Raw genomic sequence first — 19,970 nt, forward strand, 5'->3', positions numbered from 1 at the left:
GGCTTTTATTCAATAACACTGAATCGAATTAAAAGTAGTAAAACAGCATGGCGGGTAGAAAGAGAAGAACACAAAAAATATCTGAAGAAATACCCGCCAAACTGATGCGTAAACATGGAAATTGCGACAAAGGTTTACCTGCTGATGAGTCCAATAACATAAACAATAATAATAATAATGTTAATGATATTGAACGTAGTCACTATTTTATAAAAAGCGATCCCAAACACAGACTTGGAGAGGACTTTTTCAAGCAGCCATGCGTCAGTTTGGCCAAAGCGTTCCTTGGCAAGGTAAAGAAGCTGTTACCATGGAGATCCGCCATGTTTGTGGCTGTTAGCGTACATTTTCCATAGACGACTAGCATTAGCTAAAAACAGTATAATAAGTGGAGAAAAAAGCCGTGGAACTGTTAGTAAATGCATCTAACTCACTGTGGAGTCCAAGTGTTTTGACGTGAGCAATAACTCCAGTATTTTGCCTTTGAAAATCTCCATTGTTTTATTATTGCTGCTAATCCCATGATTTATTTTTATTTTTTATTTATTTATTTCAGTCATGTTAGTTACATGTTTTCACATTTCAACAACTATACATGCTTTTTTTTAAATATATATATATATATTTTTATACATGATTGAAAAGGAGCACGATGAAGACAACGCTTATGCTAAGTGCCCCTTTCTTCAAATACAAAAAGTAGACAAAAAACAAAACATAAATGGTCTGATTCGCAGGTATTATACAAAAGCTAAAATAAACAACACAGGTACTACTGTTTTTAAAGTTGAAATCTAATATTTACAGTAGTGCGTAAGAGTTGAAATTTGTTGATTTGAACTGTTTTATTAAATTGGTGCACTGTGGAGGAGTTCTTTAAATTCAAGTGCAGGGTGTTCCACAGTTTGACTCCGGCCACAGAGATGCCCATCCGCTTCTGGGTTGTTCTGGCAAAAGGGAGAGTAAAGTTAAGTTTTCTACGACTGGATGCATCGGCGTTGAATACAAACATCAATTGTACAGATTGAGGCAATCGAAAAAATCTTGCTTTATACATTATTATCAATGTTTGTAATTTAATGAGATCTTGTAATTTTAATAGTTTTGATTTTATAAACAGTGGATTTGTATGTTCTCTACTATGCGTTTTATTTATTATTCTTATAGCTTTTTTTTGTATTTTTATCAGCGGTTGAATTGTAGTTTTGTATGTGTTTCCCCAAACTTCTGAGCAATAAAGTAAGTGAGGAAGGATTAAAGTGCAGTATAAGACCCTTAAAGATTCACGATTTAAAAAATATTTTACTTTGTGAAGAACAGCAATGTTTCTACATAATTTATTTCTAATACTGTGGACATGAGATTTCCAATTTAATTTTTCATCCAGTGTCACACCCAAAAACTTGAGTTCAGATACTCTTTCAATATTTCTTCCATTTAGAGACAGCTGGATATCCACGTTTAATTCACAATTTGAAAACACCATCAATTTCGTTTTAGCCATGATGCTTAGCGATACGACGTCACAGTCCACATGATATTTGCTTATAAGTTACTGTTAGTATTTCATCTGTCATTTAGAGTCATGGTTTATATGTTGTTGAGAGACCCGCTTAAGTTCCTTTGTGTTGATGTCCATGCATTATGCAGTGTTTTGTGTTTACCCCTGCAGGTGTTGGTCCGCAGGTGTGCAGATGGAGTGGAGCTGCGGGGGAAGATTGTAGAGACTGAGGCGTACCTCGGAGGAGAAGATAAAGCCTCTCATTCGGCCGGAGGGAAACGCACCGAGAGAAACACAGCTATGTTTATGAAGCCGGGCACTATCTATGTGTACCCCATCTACGGCGTGTACCTCTGCATGAATGTGTCCAGTGAGGGTAAGCGCATCTTTTATTAGCAAAGATAAATGATGAAGAATTACTTATATTGTTAATCCATTACATTAAAAAAACAATTTTACACTTTATTTTAACATCAAAGTCCATCCAAAACCTGGATGGACAATAACTTTCTCAAACTCAACAGCAATGAAACAGAACTCCTCATCACTGGCCTCAAATCGAACTTTACCCTCCTCATTGACGGTCACAATGTCACCCCCTCCCCCTCTGTACGCAACCTCGGCATCATAATGGACTCCACCCTCTCATACAAAACACACATCAATAACATCACTAAAACATCCTTCTTCCACCTCCGCAACATTGCCCGCCTCCGCCCCTCCCTTACCCAGTCTACAGCTGAAATCCTCATCCACGCATTCATCACTTCCAGACGCGACTACTGCAATAGCCTTCTCTACGGACTTCCCACCACTCGTCTCCAAAAACTGCAATACATCCAAAACTCTGCTGCCCGCCGCCTCACCCACACCCGGTCCAGAGAACACATCATCCCCGTCCTCCAACAGCTCCACTGGCTCCCCGTGCAATATCGTATTCAGTACAAGCTCCTCCTCCTCACCTACAAATCTCTCCTTAACCTGGCCCCGCCCGACCTCACCGAGCTCCTGCAGCAACACCAACCTACCCCCCGCCTCCGCTCAGCTGACTCCAACCGCCTCACTCCCATCACCCGCACTAACCGCCGGACCTTGGGGGACCGAGCCTTCGCCATCGCCGCCCCCACCCTCTGGAACTCACTCCCACAGCCCATTAGAAACTCTGACTCACTACCAACCTTCAAATCAGTACTCAAAACCCACCTGTTCAAACTAGCTTTTTCCTAAACCCCCCTTTTTGTTTTGTTTTATCCCCCATGTAAAGCGTCTTTGAGTGTCCAGAAAAGCGCTATACAAGTCTGTATTATTTTTATTATTATTATTATTAAAGTTTCCCTTACCACTACAAACGTACAATTGGGTATAGTCTGGGGCCAGAACTCCCTTTAACTTCCTAACCCCCACCTGAAGCACATTTTCTCCAGTTGGCATTACCCAAATTTAAAAGGTTCTTTCAAAATAGCGACACAACAAAAAAGCAACAAAAAAAACTATGAAAATGCAAATGTCACAAAAGAGTGACATAAAAGTGACTAAAGTGCGACTAAGAAGCAGAAAAGCAACAATAATTCAACAGAAAGTGACAAGAGTGATGAAAATGAATCAGTTTTGTAGGTTTTAGCTTTCAAATGAGGCATTACAGTGTTGCTCTCCAGTCTAGAAGCCTAAAGCCAAACTGGAGAAAATGTGCTTGGTTTTAGGCGGGAATTAAGAGGTTAAAGATACAATTTTCTTAAAAGTCATGTCTTTAACATCACCAATATTACTTTGTTTAAGGGGGGAAAAAACACATCATAATTCTCCATTTACATTTTCTAAAAAGCCTTTATTGTGCTGAGCTAAAACATCTTAATATCTTTTAAAACATATTGCTGGTTTCTTCCACGTATTGACACCAACAAGCCTTTGTCAAGAAGTAAAAAGAAAAAACAAACATTATGGTATTGACTTCCTGAGCACTTTGTTTCTAGTTTCTCTTATATTACTCGATTGCAGGGCCAGCTCTATTGCTTCGTAGGCAGTTTAGTTTGTTCCCATACACTCAAATCTGGTCCCAAAAGACAATCGACATTATCTTTAAATTTGCCCACCCTTACATTTTCAGCAGGCAGGAACCAGGCATGCTATGGGTGTATCCATATTTTCGAATCAGTAGTGAATATTTGCTGACTGGTGCATGTTTTGCTTTGCTGCACAGGGGAGGGCGCTGCTGTCCTGCTGAGATCCCTGGAGCCAGTGCAGGGTCAGTCTGTCATGAGAGAGCTTAGGACGGCAAAACGCAGAGACGGCGCCAAACAAGTGAAGGACAAAGAGCTGTGCAATGGACCCTCGAAACTCTGCCAGGCCCTGGACATACCACGCTGCTTTGACCGCCGGGACCTGGCTTCTGACCCGGAGGTTTGGCTGGAGAGCGACCCCGGCGCTGGTCCAGAAGAAGTCAGTAATGTTGTGTCAGCTCCACGAATTGGCATCGAGTCACATGGGGAATGGGCCAAGAAGCCTCTTCGATTTTATATTTTAGGCCACCCATGTGTCAGTGTGAGAAATAAAGAGGCAGAAGGACAAATGCAGTCTGACGATTTAGATTCAGAGTCCGAAACAGGCCAGCACAAAGTCAAAAGGACTCCACAGAAATAAATCACCATCTGTTCCCTTGAAGTGACATTGTCCAAATTAAGAAAAACTAAAGAGTGTTCAAGTGTTCAAAATGTACTCTGCAATGTTCACGGGAAAGGGGTGTCATTTTATCATGAAAGAAAAATAATACTTAAAAATAATATTGATATAGATGAAATATGAATTGCTAAATGAATATTACAGCCTAAGCTATTTGCGATTTGGATTTGACTGCTCGATACAATGTCTACCCGATGTAACATACAGAAAAGGATTTGTTACTTTTACATGTAACAATGATTTGACCAGAGATGATGCTGAAATGAAACTGCCCAATCTCCAGTGAGCAAAGTGCATCTGTGTTTTCAATAAAAAGCTCATTATGTGTCTTTTCACTGATTTCACAGATGTCTGGAAAGTTTTACTCTTTGTTGAACGCCAAAACAACTCGTCTGATGTTGAGTGTCTTTCGCTTTTCTGGATCCTTGAATCCCCAGCGCTGGGATTCCTGGACAGAGGTAGTTTGAGGTCTGCAATGGTCATTATTCAGAGTGCCCTACTTTCTTTGTACAGTCTAAGGTTGTCACAAGGCTTGATTTTGATGCTGAGAACTCAATTCTCAAGTCAGCGTAACTTATTTATAGTGCACCTCTCATGCATAAGTACAACAAAGTGCCACTGAGGGAAAAAAACGATCAAAACGGATTTGTGCAAGAATTTAGTATGAAGGAACTTTGACATGTCGGCCTTGGATCCCAACCTTTTTTGTCCCGCGTACCTCTTGAGGCATTAAGAGCACTTAAGGATCCTGCCAACATGTTGACAAAGTGAGCAACTAAACAGACTATTCAGTATTTAGTATGTTCAAAATATTGACAATATACTCTCTACCTTTTACTGAAAAACATAAGTAAGTCTAACTTTAATCTGAGGTCATTCCAAGTGCCCCCCTGCCAAGTGCTCAAGTACCACTAGGGGTCCCCGTACCCCTGGTTGGAAAACACTGCTTACAGCGCACTAGTGCAGGGGTTCCCAAACTTTTTTGGCTGGGACCCCAAAATTGACACAAAACCAACTCGGGACCCCCATTGTATTAAATTATTGCTTCTTACGCTACTTTACGGAAGAAAAACATGTTATTATTAAGTTAATATGTAATATGTATTAACAGTTTATTTTGAATAAATGAATGGATTTCACTATAGGCTGGTTTACACTAAAAAAGGTACTAAAACGGGGTAAAAGGGGTTCAGACCCCCACTTTGGGAACCACTGCACTAGTGTGTTCATGTTGGTATAGATTAGGTTATAGATTAGATACTTGTAGGGCTACACATGTGCAATGTACCGCCAAATTATACACATAATATCTTAAAGGGATAGTCTGCAAAGTGAGGAGAGATAGAGTAAAATTTGAAGGTAAACAATCAAATTCCTCCCCTCTTTAACCAGAAAGCCCTTCTGAGTTTACAAAATGAGGAAAGCAGGAACACAATTTTCAAAAGTAAACAATCAAGCTTCTCCCCCTTCCTCCTGATTGGACCCGACAGGCCGGTTCACAGGAAAAGCTCGTCTCATTGATCAAGGTGGTATCCCGGGGATTCTCATCAGTTGCTAAAATCAGCAAAGGAAAGGACTTTAGAAAAAGTATTCTTATTTAATATTACTTATGTTACCTCAGATTTCAGACCCCTGAGGTGAATTATACACGATCTATAAAATTTGCAAAACATTTAAACTTACAGACTGTCACTTTAAGGATCCTCAACATATCACAAAACCACTGAAATGTTCACATTTTTTGCAAACACAGCCAAAAAAATAACACATTTTCGCTTAACCCCCACCTGAACTGAGCACATTTTCACCACTTTGGCTTTACCCAAATCTAACAGCTTCTTGAAAGGGTGTCAAAATAGCGAGAAGAAAACGCAACAAAGAAATGACAAAAAAGGAACAATAACAAAATTCAAAAAATGAAGAAAACACGACAGAAAAGCTAACAAAAAAATGATGTTAAAAAGTGTGACAAAAACAACAACAAATAAGCATCAAAAGAGCGAAAAAACAAGTCGTAAAATAAAGAGACAAAAAGCTTCTCGACTGGAGAGTTATTGGAACGCCTCATTTGAAAGCTAAGACCTACAAAACTGATAGTAAGTGTTTTTATTGTGTTGTTGCTGCTTTTTTGTCACATAATATTGATATTTTAGATTTGGGTAAAGCCAAACTGGAGAAAATGCACTCGGTTACGGCGGGGGTTAAGTTTATTTGTGATTTCCATAATTTACTTCAAGTTTTGGTCCTGATTTAATCTTGTTTTGACAAAAGTTTATGACAAATGCTTAGTACTTGGGTATCAATTTTCCAAATCCAAAAACAGCAGGGACCAGATGTTTTCCAGTTAGAATATATTTGAGGCACAGCTGATATGTACAAAATAATTTAATCGTGTAAACATTATTTGGCTCAATGTACATCTTGATACGAAAATCTCATCATTGTTAATTAAAAATGTAAGGTAACAGCAGGTGTCTCGAAAAAAAAGCTAACACTGTCTCTGTGTCATTTCTCCATCGGCGACTGAAAGATTGAAATAATGGGGTCTTCATGGTTGGTCACCACGAGGACACTGCGAAACTTGTCAAACAGAGTCTTGAGCTGCGAGCGCCTCATGTTCTCGTTGTACATAATCTCCTCCAGGTGGTGGTGTCCCCTGAAGTAGTGCAGCAGCCTAAAAAACAGGAGAAGAATGCTTGGAGAGCCGAGTCTTACCGAACCATTAACTTTGTAAATCAACCGTGTGACAGTGGCGCTGATGAGAGCCGTCACTGCTGCGCACGGAGCAGCGAAAATGGATGGGACACTGGATCGTTGTAGCATTTTGTTTTTAATTAATATTCACGACATTCTCCCAAGACACTTTTGAAATCTGCTGAAAACTTTTCCACAAAGTTTTAAGAGACGCAGGTTTTTAGAGGACATCGATCAATGCAAGAAAAGAATTTCATTAGTCCTGCCTCAAGTGGACGAGTTCAAGGATCTTGGTCTTGTTTTAAAGTGCATAAGAGGGGTTACTTACAGGGTATATATGCAAGGAGCAGCAAGTCAATTTAAATGCCTAAAATGCAACAAATCTATACCTTTATGAATGGTCAAGATTTGCATCCATTCCCCTAAAAGAGGAATAAATGGGGAAATACTCAGGAAGAAAGTACGTACTTCTTTTGAGCAAAAACATTTTGAGAGGAAATTTGCCAAAACATTTTGCGTTTAAGACGAGGAGTGTGACAATATATAGATTATCCAATATATCGCGATATCTTGCGGGATATTATCGATACTTTTTATTCCGATATCGATACTTTTGATGAAGTCATGCATATTGATGAGGCAGCAGGCTCCACTGTTTTCACAGTCAATAAAGGCCAACAATGATCAAGAATTCAGTCAGGACAGCACTACAGATTTGGACCAAACACTGTCACACAAATATATTACTTTTAGTGATAGTTTTTATATTAGTAGTAGTAGTAGTAGTAGTAGTAGTAGTAGTAGTAGTAGTAGTAGTAGTAGTAGTAGTAGTAGTAGTAGTAGTAGTAGTAGTAGTAGTAGTAGTAGTAGTAGTAGTAGTTTATTTGAGAAGTTAACTTTTTTTCCCCTCTAAATCTCACAATCATACAGTTAATGGAAGCGCCTAACCCTTGTTCATGTAAATTAAATTTGCATTTCATGATGTTACAGTTCGACATTACTTTTACATTTACATAAGATAAACAATTCTTCTGTATCAGTTTCAAAACACAACTATATATACCTGTGCATGTTTGTGTAGTTACAATTGTCAACATACAATCAGCAGACTTATTTGCAGCACTGGCAAACAAGGAGGTTTTAGCTGCATTGATAAAGAAGATTAATTTGGGGTTGATTAATCCCTTTTGAAGAAAGGGCTGATAGATCTATAGACGCATTTTCAGTGTGTAAGTTGATCATTTACACACATAGAAAAAGGGGTACTGAGCACATGAAAAGAAATGTAAATGATGAATAATATGTAGAATGTTAAAATAAAGGCTAAATGTAGTGTTTTATTTTTGTGCAATATATCGATTATTGTAGCATCGGGGTATCGTGAGATTATCGTTATTGTAAGCCATGTATCGCGTATCGAATCGTAAAGTACCTGGAGGTTCCCATCCCTATTTAGGACCTTTTTTTTTGGGACAAACCTGTGGAGTTAGAAATAGAGCAAATAAATTGAGAAGTAATGCCTGGTTTAATCCAATTTTTACTGATCTATCTTTAAGGGCCTCGTTTCTGCACAAATCATTTATGACTGTTAATACTTACTAACGCCCCACAGAAACCCTTGGCCAGATGATTTTATTTTTTGACACAATTACATTTGGTTTGATATTTTTGTGATTTATTGGAAATCGGAACAGGATATGATGCACAAAGAGGTAGCACTTCTACAACTGTTCACACGCAAGGGGTGTTTATAAAAAGTCCCAGTTCTGTTCTTGAAATATAGAACTCTCTTTTTCCTCATCAGTTACTAACGTTTTAAAACATTATAAAGATGTTATAAAATTCCGTGGCATGGCAGAAACTTTACCTGGCGAACATTCGTAGATCCTCTGGGTTTTGTGCTGCAGGGATGTTCAGAATCACCTGCCTCTCTTGCTCTGATAGACTCGCCAGTAAAGTTTCTGTCATCCTCTTGTTGAGCGGCGAGTCCCCTCCAGGCAGCAGCTCTGCACTGGAGTTCTCCATACTGGGGCTGGTCAGGGTCATGTCATCGCTGCTGGCTGCACAAATCCAACACAGATGTTAGAAGCTCATACACAGTCAGGCTGTCTGCGAGGTTTTAGATTGAAATAAATAACCATTCAAATTATCCTGGATATTGTGGATGAATTCTGCTTCCTGTCTGTGTTAGTCCTGCTCTACAGCTTTAGAGGTTTGAATCTGGGTTAGACCTGGCTCATTTCGGTCGTTATAATGTTGTATAAATAGCATGGTAGCTAACCTGGAATATTGCAGGCCTGACCCACATTATTATCAGGAAAATACTAAGCAGGTTTTCTGGTAATTTACAGTCTTTTATACTATGAAATAAAGCAGGTGTGAGTCCTGTTTCCTGGTAGTTGTGCTCATCATGTTATTACACTTTTCAGTGCCATGCTATTTCCATCTGAGTACCATGTTATTACTGTGCTATAAAGTAAAGTGTTGCCAGTTAAGCTAATACATACTTGGGGATCCGAAGCTCAGAGCGCTGGGTGTGCTGAGGCTGCGTCCCCCGACCCGATTCGGCAAAAGAGCGTCTTCGTCTTTGAGCGTGGGCTCCTCTTCCTCTTCACTCGGGGGAACTAACAAGCAAACGTACGTGTGCAACTGGATTAGGAGGCGCCGCTGCAGCATCCACACAACCATCTGTATGAGCTGAGCCTGCAGAGGAATGAAAGGTTAAGGCCCATTATCTGGTAACAGGAGAGTTTTCTCAGATATTTCTTTGATTAATTGGACCAAATTTAGTTCATGCTGCCTTTTAAACTCCTTTCTCCTGGGAGTGACGGAGATGAGCGTAAAAGCAGCCTTTGAGAAGAGAGGCTAAACATTCTTGTGTTGAATAAGAGCACACACAAGCATAATACATACTTACAAAAAGCAGAAAAAAGCAGAAAACTAATAAAGACTGAGAAAGCTCAAATTAATGTTTGGCCATGACAATAGACAAGAGAGCATAAAACATGGCAGTAAAGACAATAGGGACTACATTTGAAGAGCAGACCCTGGAGCTACAGTATCATGTAATGACTATAAGTTACGAATAATTTGCCTTATTACTGCCTCTTGGGGCCGTATTAATACACCATACATAATATTAAAGGCACACTGCGTAACATTTTGGACTATACTGTTGCCATCAGGACAAAACATGCTCTTAATGACCAGCTCACACAGAAAATGCTATTTTTGCAGTGGGTAATCAAAGAATTGATTAAATCTCAAATTCTGATGGTTTTAGTCAACATCTCCATGTCTTAGGGGAGCTGAGCCGCTCACAGCAAAAGCACATGTTTCTTTATATAATAAATGCATATATATACATTTTATTTATTGGGTAAAATTCTATGCGGTGTGGCTTTAATATAGAAGCAGAGGTGGGTAGAGTAGGAGTAGCCAAAATATTTACTCAAGTAAGTGTAACGTTACTTTGAAATAATTTTACTCAAGTACAAGTAAAAAGTAGTTGCCCACACAATTACTCAAGTAAGAGTAAAAAAGTACTTGGAGAAAATGTTGCTGTGAGTAACAACTACTTACTACTGAGTAACTGTTTGAGCAAAAAAAGTCTGATTTATTTTCAATGACGCCATAAATTGTGTGAAACAAAACATGAAATCATGTGGAAATCATGATATTTACAAAGAAAATGGCAGAAAATATAGAAAAACAAAATAACTCTAAAGAACAAGATGCACTCTGTGGGCTCTGTAACAATCTGTAATAACTTGTACCTATGTAGTACGTACACAATGGAATAACTTGTATTAGTACTTTGTAGGTACATAATGTAACAGGACACGAGACCCTTAGGTTTAGATCTTAAGGTTAAAATTATGTCTTATTATATTATGTACCTACAAACTACAAATACATATTATTCCATTGTGTCTCTAACCCATAGGTACAACTTATTACACATTGTTACAAAGCCCATTACATTGTACTACATTTAGTTAAGTACAATGTACTTGAGTAAATGTAACTGAGTACTACCCGCCTCTGTAAAGAAGCGTATCATTAAACTACTGCACTGGATCTTTCTGCATCGTCATTACAATCCAGCTCTGTGTCTACAGACGCTTCAGTTCTGAGCTGGGCCACGTGTAGTTTAAGCTGCAAATGGGCTACGCACAAACTTAAAATAGCTCAACAAAAAAGCACCACGGCTCTGATCTTGCGCTCATGAAAAATGAAAGCCGATGTCCCTTTCATATTAATAATTTATGACCAACTGCTCGGCTCCAAAATCGGACGGGTCGATGAGAACAGCTGCTCTCACGGCTAATATAATACAATACATCTCAATATTCTTAATCCACCATGACATAGTTCTATATTGTACTGCTTTGTAAAAGTTAGATAAATGTTTCCACTGTTCTTCACATACATATTAGGCTTGTTATTTTAAGGCAGTGTGGAATTGTTTGTGCTCATCCTGTACCAGATAGAGATTGGTTGGTAAAAGAATGTCTTCCAAACCGTATGCCAAAAGAGGCAAACTTTTCACATCAAATACAGACTAAGAATATTTTATTTCTGGGTGGGTACTACCACACCTACAGCCTGTCCAGAACAGAACAAGGTCTAAACTTTTGCTGACATTGGACTAAATCAGTGCAAAATAGGAGTAAAGCTAAATGAAAGTGATTCTAAACAAGACCTAAGCCAAAGCACAACAAAAACATGAGTAAAAGTTGTCTAAATATTAAACAAAGAGGTGAAGAAGTGAAGAGAAGAAACAACATTATGTGAGCTCGGCGTCTTACCTCTTGTGCTGGGGCTTCCAATGGGTTTCTGAACTCAGACAGTGACACCGGCAGTGAGAACTTGGCTAACATTGACGGCAAATCGTGACCAGGAAACTGCTGGGCAAACTTCTCTGCCAATGCCGAGTATCTAAACAGTGTGAGTGGCAGAAGTTATATACTGAATTTAATATTTGTTCTGCTAACATGATGGGGAAATGTATATAGACAATTTGCACAGTTATATAGAAGCAGAATGAGTCTGTTGATATTGTGTTTTTACTCACAGGCAGATGTTGGCATGAGGGGACAACATGTAGACATTATTCTCGCACAGTGGAAATATTATTATTGCCTTGCCCCAGTAAACCAAGTGAGCAGCAATTTGAAATATCTATGGAAAAGACACAGGTATATATTTTAAAGAGTAATAGTTAAATAAATACATATTTTAAGTATATGATATATATTATATGATATATATATATATATATATATATTCTGTTGTATACAAATGTAAATGCCATTTCTTTCTAAATTTTAAATTTCACATCACTGCGTGCACTTTGATAACACAGATATTGTCCACAAGATGGCAGCAAAGTGTAATTTCACATATCATTTTTCAAAGTTATCTGTGTGGACAGAACATGGGAAAGGATGTGGTAAAAGCAGTTCACCTGGAGCAGAGCCAGGTCTGCGTCCTGGGCCAGCTGCTGAAGGTTTTTCACGGCGGAGCAGGTTTTGATGAGGCGAACCATCGCAGGAGAGCAGTCCAGAGGGAGCTGACTCAGCAGCACTTTCTCACTCTCCAGCAACAGCAGAGCGTGGTACGGCCTGTGTCAAACCACACGTTAAACTGTTAAAATTACTGACAATGGCAACTTTTACTGTGACTTTGAATGTAGACAATGGGAATCATAATGTTAAACTGAGATCAAGTACAGGAGAAGGTTGAGTGGATCTTGTGGTAACAAGGCATGATTCACAAATGTGTAAATTCTAACGAGCTGACAAGGATCAAAGACTCATTAGTAAGAACACTGGAAATGATACTTCCTTTATGGATCACAGCACTCAGTTCAACATTTCACAGTATTAATCATCATTAATCAACAGAAGACACAAATCATCTGAAATCATCAAACGATTTTTCAATATATATATATGTATATGTATATATATATAAAATATATATGTATCGTTTTAAACACAACTGAGTAGAATGTGGGGCTTCCTCATTGGGTATGAAAAACCTCATTGGCCAGACCGCGTTTGCTCTGCCCAATCCCGTCTGACCTTGGAAGCTCGCAGGGCAGGGCCTGGTCGGTACTTCAATGGGAGACTGTTTGGGAACACCAGGAAGCCTGGCGAATGGAGTGAGTGAGTGGGTGGTGGTGGCCAATGGCGCAGACTGGTAGCCTCGCTTCCGTCAGTCTACCCCAGGGCAGCTGTGGGTGTGTTATTATTATTACCTTATGGCTTTAAGGCTGCTTTCTAAGGCTTCTGGTGGGATGTAATTGCCTCCTATCCGATGAATTTTGTGGGGCAAACAGAAGCTCACTTCCAACCAGTTGTTAATATGCAGACGCACTACGCCAGTTGTACAAAGGCTAAAGAGATTTAAAACAAAGTGTTAAAATGTAAAATTTTGTAACTCGCAATATACACATGACACACCTATCATATGCCTCCTTCAGGTCTCTGGCCAGTTTACATTTGGGGAGAATTTGTCTGAACGGGGATTGGGGGTTTCCATCTGTTGACAAGAGAAAAGGAAGAACCAGTGAAAAGTCAAAGCCTGTGGTACATGTTATTCTGTAAGATTTGGGGCGCACTTTCAGTCATGGTGGTGATCTCGTCCTGAACCGACAGCATGAGTTTGGCCTCTCTGGTGAGGTACTGGCAGCGGCGCTCCTCATGCTGAAGGGCGATAGCGATGCGCCGGGACAGGTTGTGCATGCAGCTGATCACTGAGGGGTCAGCGTTAGCCTTCAACAAAAAACAACAAAACAAAACAGCGTGTGTTTAGAATAATGTAAGACCAGTACCAGTAAGCAACTAAATACAATACTTCAAGGAGCTATAGCTGCATAGTCGTAGCCAAAAGACTGAAGTGTTATTTATACATTATAACCAAGTGCATGATTTCAGTTGCGACCACATTGCAAAGCCCAGATTAATTTGCGACTTGAAAATGTAAAACATTGAGGAGCAACACATGCTGTATGTTTGGGAACCAACCTCTGTTCCTATTGCAGTTTAATCAATAATTTAAGTTGTGTTTATGACATGTCAGGAAGGGTAATTACAAAGCATGACTAAGCATTTTTGCTCCATCCCGCCCATTCATGTGTTATAGTAACAGTGACTCAGCACAGGCCGCGCCTGCTCAAAACACATGATTAGGTTCCTTTAAGGTTCCCGTGCCTTGACAGATAGAGCTTGTTTGAATATTATCTCCCACGGACACCCTTCCCTTCCTTTGAGATGCAATCTATTATGGCTCACGCCCACCTACAAAAAGCTGCTGCATGTACTAAAGCAGGCGCCACAATGTGCTGCACTCATGTAGGTCCACAACTGGTTATTAGATAAAAATGTGAAACGTCCATTAAAAATACATACCCTTAATGCAAACACCACATTGAACAGGATCATTGTCGGCATTTCTCTTTTCGGTGAAGGGTCTGTTTTGGAGCCCTAGAAAAATAATGAAAAGTGTGAAGAATTTAAGGTAACACTTTATTTTACACTACCCTTGATACATTGTACTTAACTAAATTTAGTACAATGTAATGGGCTTTGTAACAATGTGTAATAAGTTGTACCTATGGGTTAGAGACACAATGGAACAATATGTAATTGTAGTTTGAAGGTACATCATGTAATAAGTAAGGCCGTCAATAGATTAATAAAAATAAAAAAAATTATATTAATTTTTAATACTTGTCCCACATAAAACACTTACATTTAAAGCACGTGATTACTGATTGCACATTTCATTGACCAAATCCAAAGTTTCATATTTATGTGAAAAGCCCAACAGCTGATAACCGGGATCTTCAGCCATTTCTGAAGTTCCCGGGATTTAACTCACTTTTTAGAGACATTTTCTTTTGTGCTGAACCTTTTGGACAGAAACTGCAAACTTTTAGGTTCATGAAGTAGAATATAAGGACAAAATTAAAATATTTTTTGTTGAAATAGGATAATTAAATAATTAATAATAATTAATGCGATTAATTGCGATAATCGCAAAAGCAACAAAAAGCAATTCTACTATATTGCAAAGAAAATACAATGCAGATAATCAAAAGGAAGAGAGTTGAGCTAAGATGTTATAATATTATTGGATTTGAGCCTGTGTCATCAGCAGTGTTTGGAATATCGCCGTTTAAAAGAACGACGTATTTTTCAGTAGCGGAGTAATCTAATTCATTACTCTCCTCGTCGTTACAACGGTGTTATTGTTACTGGGCAAACTAAGTGGCACGTTACAATTGGGCTGAAGACTTCATGCCTGTGCGTAAAGTCTGCCCTGATTGTTGGCACATGTTACTCCTGTTCCTCCCCATTCTCTTTGAATACAGCCGTATTCCTACATTAATAAAACATCTTTGAACATCTTCGAACACCTGTCTGTTCTATTTCAAGTGACTTGTGAAAACAGCAACAACAATAAAAAAAAACAAATTCTTATAGTTCTTCTTATAGCAACTTTTTTTTTAAACAGTTTTTTTTAAACATAGTTGCTTTCCCTGGTAGCGAGTTACTTTTATTATAGTAATTCAGTTACTAACTTACTTACTTTTTGGAACAAGTAGTGAGCATCTATAACTAGTTACTTTTTAAAAGTAACGTTCCCAACACTGGTCAACAGCTAGGTGAAAAACACTTAAAGGGGGACAGGAGACTTCCCTAGCCCATACCTGGATGACCGTGGGATGCTGAAGGAGGGTGGGGTGACCAACAAAGCGAACATTGTCAATCTTCAGCTCAAACTTCTTTCCACACATGTCAGATTTTGTGGCCAGGATGGTGGCGAGAATGATGTCCGAGAACCTAAAAAATAAAGTGGATGATAATCTGTAGGATGCATTTAGAATCCGATCTTTGACAAGTGAGGTGTAAATAGTTCTTTCATATTTTGATACCTGTCAATAAAATACAAAAGAATAATTAAAGACTTAGTGCTTCAGTGTGATACAAATGAAAAAAAAGAAGCTTATGTGGTAGAAAGAGAGACTTTTGTGCAGAAAAAGTAAACATGTCAAAGTTTCTGAAAGACACATGCTACTGTTGCTCAAGTCAATCATGCTTCAATCAAAGGGATTAAAATAAGAAGTAAACCTAATCCATAGAGAAAAAAACTCACTCAACACTTACCCAACAAACAGGATTTTCATTTTTTTTGTATTGGATTTAAAGAAAAGCTGGATTTGAAAGAGCTGAAAGAATTACAGAGGGAGGCTGAAAGCCGAATTGAAGAATAATTTCAGGATATTTGGAGATCAGGGATCGGGATCCTCAAAGGACACAACGGAGGAAAAGAAAGGGACTAAATATGACAGGGGTGAACTAAGCATAGGAAAGGTGGTTTTAATGATTCGGTCTTACCCTGCTACCAACTGTTCGTCAGTTAGTGGAGAGTGTTCTCTGAAATGGGATTTGGGCCATAAAAAAGAAGAAAGAAAGCAAACAATAGGGAAATGCAACACACAGTTGGGCTGAACGCACCACGAGGACATCAGAACAAGCTACTAAACCTTTTAATAATAGTAAATAAAGGGCTATGGTTTTGTCATAAAAATGCCATATCTTATTTTATTTCATTTTAGTGCAGTACTTGTAATCACACTACTTTTGTGATTTTTGGATTTTCAAAAAATATAAAACAATTAAAGACCAATAAATAAAGAAATAAGTTGTCTAAGCGATAGTTGTCATCCAATTTTTGTGTGTGTTTTTTTTTTTTTTTTAAAGCAAATATTCAAGTTTAAAGTTGTTTAAAGTACTGAGACGCAATACCTTGAATCTCCATCCGGATCTTCAGGACCATCTGCAGATGTGTTCAGTGCATAAGGACTCCTCTGCTTTGCTGGTAAAAACAATGGATTATTAAAGTTACCTCTGCAGTATTTATAATCCAATGAAGCATTATTAAATTATCCATTACAAAAGAGAAACATGTTAGAACAGCATTATGCTAAATCATTATTGCATGCCAGTTGTATATGAGCTGATACTGAGCCTGAAGACTGCAGGTCAATAGAAAACGCTTCTAATACCTGTCAAAGACGCCGAACTGTCCGTGGCTCTTTGGAAAGGGTAACGAAAGAGCAGCTTATTCCCCCGGCTGCCAGAGCTGACCAAAATGACACTAATAGGACTGGTTTGGTCACTGTTTTTGTAATCATTGCTTTGAGGCTGAGTGTACATGGATTTCATATCTGCTTGCGGGTTATACATCATGTTAGCATTATTTAGCTATTTAGTTCACTCAGCTATAAAAAATAAAAGGAAATCGCTATCTAAATAGCAAGACAGACATGAAACGCTATCTTGCAACACCGTATAGATGAAGAAACACAACCCTAAAGAGCAGTTTGGTCAGACTTGAGGCTTGTTTTTCGAGTACATCCATGGACAAAACGCTACTTGTTGTGAGTCACAGTGAAACGGGTCCGTTAGGAACAAAGATATAATTACACAGAAGGTTCCGCAATAGTGACAGTAGCTAGTAAATTCAGAAACAGGTTAGGTATTTCAAATAGATACGATATAAGATCAAAATTATTTATAAAAACTAAAATATATACACTACATTGAACAATATTTTTGGAGATTTCAAAAGTAAACCTTGATAGTCCAAATAGGCCTAAAAAACAATAGTATTAGTAATAGATGACCCCCGTTTGACCCTACAACAGGATCCAACTGTCTGATGCCATTACAAAAAAATGTTTGGACAACTAAATCAGCCTGGAGTCTGGACCATAGATCAGTTTGTGTATAAATCAGTTTGAGCATAACAGTAGCTCTCCAGCTCTTCCCAAGTAACTCTCCAAAAGAGAACTGTACTTCTCATGAGCTTGGAGAGTCCAATTGGATCATTATTAGATTGCTCTGAACATAGTGACATGGGTAGCAGTATGCAGTTATTAAGAGTAAATAAAAATATGTTCTTGGCTACAAACTGTCCAGTGTGTACTAGGGTGACCACTTGTCCCTTTTTGGTTGCACTGCACAGCCATTTTGACCACTTTTCAGGTTAGATTAACACAGAGAATGGCAAATTAGTTTTCCTAGTCATAAAAGGAATTGTGCCTTAAGTAAGACCTTAAATGGTACTGAATAGCATTACAGTTGTTTCCACTATAGGCATTAAATCAAAAATGTCTTAATGTTTATGCCGTAACTTCAGCTGCATGCTTGATGATATTTCACTATTTATTTTGTCAATTGTACACGTTTATTTTGCCCAATTTGTCGAACATTCAACTCTCACTCCATTCCAATTTCTTTGATGTAAAGTACTGTATCCTAACTTTCCGGATTAGAATATTTTGTGGCCTATTTCTATGTAAGATTCTGAGGTCGAAATGGCAAAGGAAACACTCAAGTGCTGATCTTCATGTAATCAAAGATTTAATTTCTGTCTGTCCCTCCATGTCCCACCTCATCACACGAGTTATCCCATTTTCACTACTATTTGATGTGGACACCTTAGGGAGGACTCCTCCAAAAACCCATTCTCAAGTACACTTACGCATAACCAGCTCTCCGTCATTGTATTAACGGTAACATAGCTGACAAGGAAAATAGACTTTGAGCCTTGTGGCATCTCTCTTGTGACATGTGGGATACCTGTGTCTAGTGCATCAAACTAAAACTACATAAATAAATAATACAAGTGGTTTAGTTAAGCTATTTCTGATCTAATTTGTGTGTCCTTCACTTGAACATTTTTTTTTAACTCCACACAATGTTGTTTTGTGTAATAACAACACAGTTGGTATACTCTTGTCCAGACCTGAACACCTTCTAAAGTATCTTCTAAAAAACAAAATAAGACAAAAAGAGGAAATAAAAAAAGAGGAAATACACATGGCATATTGATGCATTTGCTTATTATTTATTTTCCATTCAGGATGACAGAGTGTTCACAACTGCAGCCGTCTTCTCCAGTTTACCGGTACTTCTCAGACAGGGCACGGGCCAAAGCTTGGATGAACTTGTCAACGGCCATATGGACCTCAGGGGTGAAGTCATCAGGGTAGCAGCCAGCGAAGACAACCATCATGCAGTGGGCCAGCAACTGCAATAATTAAGTTTGTACAGAGTTAGAATTTAACATGCAAACCTGTACAGTATAAGACTCTAATTACTTTTTGTCATAGGTATATGATAACGATATATACCCGGTAATGGCAATAAAAGTTGCAAATTGTTTTTCAGTGGCTGTAGTAATAAGAGTAGCTGTAGTCGTAGCAATACAAATAAATAACTGATATGAATAAAATAAGAGCCCATATCATAAGCAGTATATAAGTAGTCATAATCAGTTTTAGCAGTAGCTGTTTCAGTTGAAGTAGTAGTTACTGTAGCTCTCAATATTGGGAGTGCCTCATAAATATACCGTACTCATATACACATTATAATGGGACTTGTTAGGCAACTGCTTTGACAGACTAGTAGTTTGGTGTAAGACCTTGAAGTTGCTGGGGTCCACACGCAGGGTGAAGGCATGCAGCTCGCTCAGGCTCAGGAGACCTCCGACCAGGTCATCAATTTTGGCCACGGCCTCACCAACTCCTGACATCACTGTCTTTCCGTGCTTCTTCACTTGAGGAGATGATGGGCCGAGATCGCTCCAGTGGGCAAAGTAGGTCTTGGTCTGAGGGTACGCTACAAGCATCCTAGGAAAAAAAACAAAATGGAAAACTATATAATAGTTCAACCTGTTTAAGATGCAGAAACATTTAGTGTTAATATGTTTACCTGTACAGGGCATCTGCGCCAAGCACATCAGCTTCACCCGCGACCTTAGACCAGAAGCCCTTGACGACAGCCTTATCCCTCGCTGAGAGACTCATCTTGACTGGATAGTTGATGAATTAGGTTCATTGGTGTAATGTGTGGTGTCTTATAGAGGACAGGGCATGGCACACACCCATTACACCAAAGAGATATGCACTGTGGCACATGGATGACGTCCAAAATTGGTTGCAGTTTGAGACAGATAAAACCATGAGAATATTGTTGGGTCCCGGCCAGTGTTGGGCAAGTTAGTTAAAAATTGTAAT

General features: G+C 38.7%; 3 protein-coding genes across 4 annotated transcripts; 1 reads left to right on the top strand and 2 right to left on the bottom strand.

Moving 5' to 3' along the window:
- On the top strand, positions 1–4,256 carry mpg (N-methylpurine DNA glycosylase). Its single transcript, XM_079564578.1, has 3 exons — positions 1–293; positions 1,673–1,877; positions 3,699–4,256. Exons 1-3 carry the CDS (start codon positions 48–50, stop codon positions 4,136–4,138), a joined length of 891 nt encoding a protein of 296 aa, XP_079420704.1. The 5' UTR covers positions 1–47; the 3' UTR covers positions 4,139–4,256.
- A 2,317-nt stretch (positions 4,257–6,573) lies between these two features.
- Positions 6,574–17,332, bottom strand: nprl3 (NPR3-like, GATOR1 complex subunit). Of its 2 annotated transcripts, XM_079564454.1 has the most exons (13): positions 16,953–17,332; positions 16,693–16,762; positions 15,594–15,726; positions 14,290–14,364; positions 13,500–13,653; positions 13,342–13,420; positions 13,137–13,274; positions 12,342–12,498; positions 11,949–12,055; positions 11,683–11,812; positions 9,379–9,574; positions 8,739–8,931; positions 6,574–6,851 (listed from the first exon to the last, which is right to left on the bottom strand). In XM_079564454.1, exons 1-13 carry the CDS (start codon positions 17,134–17,136, stop codon positions 6,683–6,685), a joined length of 1,785 nt encoding a protein of 594 aa, XP_079420580.1. In that variant the 5' UTR covers positions 17,137–17,332; the 3' UTR covers positions 6,574–6,682. The 2 variants fall into 2 exon arrangements, with proteins under 2 accessions (XP_079420580.1, XP_079420581.1); XM_079564455.1 differs by lacking the exons at positions 16,693–16,762; positions 16,953–17,332 and adding an exon at positions 16,282–16,310.
- Positions 17,333–18,779: 1,447 nt separating this feature from the next.
- On the bottom strand, positions 18,780–19,815 carry LOC306969021 (hemoglobin subunit alpha-2-like). Its single transcript, XM_079564631.1, has 3 exons — positions 19,666–19,815; positions 19,376–19,583; positions 18,780–18,982 (listed from the first exon to the last, which is right to left on the bottom strand). Exons 1-3 carry the CDS (start codon positions 19,758–19,760, stop codon positions 18,854–18,856), a joined length of 432 nt encoding a protein of 143 aa, XP_079420757.1. The 5' UTR covers positions 19,761–19,815; the 3' UTR covers positions 18,780–18,853.
- Positions 19,816–19,970: the final 155 nt, after the last annotated feature.

Source organism: Gobius niger (genome assembly GCF_951799975.1).
Source record: "Gobius niger genome assembly, chromosome: 10".
NCBI lineage: Eukaryota > Metazoa > Chordata > Actinopteri > Gobiiformes > Gobiidae > Gobius > Gobius niger.

What these genes read in the sequence shown, in the direction of transcription:
- nprl3 (XM_079564454.1), bottom strand. Translation starts at nt 17,136, where the DNA reads ATGATGTATAACCCGCAAGCAGATATGAAATCCATGTACACTCAGCCT. An exon ending in CTGAAGGAGGCATATGATAG is followed by an intron (nt 13,275 to 13,341) that starts GTGTGTCATGTG and finishes AAATCTCTTTAG; the next exon opens with CCTTTGTACAACTGGCGTAG. An exon ending in TCTGAGCTTCGGATCCCCAA is followed by an intron (nt 8,932 to 9,378) that starts GTATGTATTAGC and finishes GGATTTGTGCAG; the next exon opens with CCAGCAGCGATGACATGACC.
- mpg (XM_079564578.1), top strand. Translation starts at nt 48, where the DNA reads ATGGCGGGTAGAAAGAGAAGAACACAAAAAATATCTGAAGAAATACCC. An exon ending in CCAAAGCGTTCCTTGGCAAG is followed by an intron (nt 294 to 1,672) that starts GTAAAGAAGCTG and finishes TTACCCCTGCAG; the next exon opens with GTGTTGGTCCGCAGGTGTGC. An exon ending in CATGAATGTGTCCAGTGAGG is followed by an intron (nt 1,878 to 3,698) that starts GTAAGCGCATCT and finishes TTTGCTGCACAG; the next exon opens with GGGAGGGCGCTGCTGTCCTG.
- LOC306969021 (XM_079564631.1), bottom strand. Translation starts at nt 19,760, where the DNA reads ATGAGTCTCTCAGCGAGGGATAAGGCTGTCGTCAAGGGCTTCTGGTCT. An exon ending in GGCGCAGATGCCCTGTACAG is followed by an intron (nt 19,584 to 19,665) that starts GTAAACATATTA and finishes TTTTTTTCCTAG; the next exon opens with GATGCTTGTAGCGTACCCTC. An exon ending in TGGACCCCAGCAACTTCAAG is followed by an intron (nt 18,983 to 19,375) that starts GTCTTACACCAA and finishes TAATTATTGCAG; the next exon opens with TTGCTGGCCCACTGCATGAT.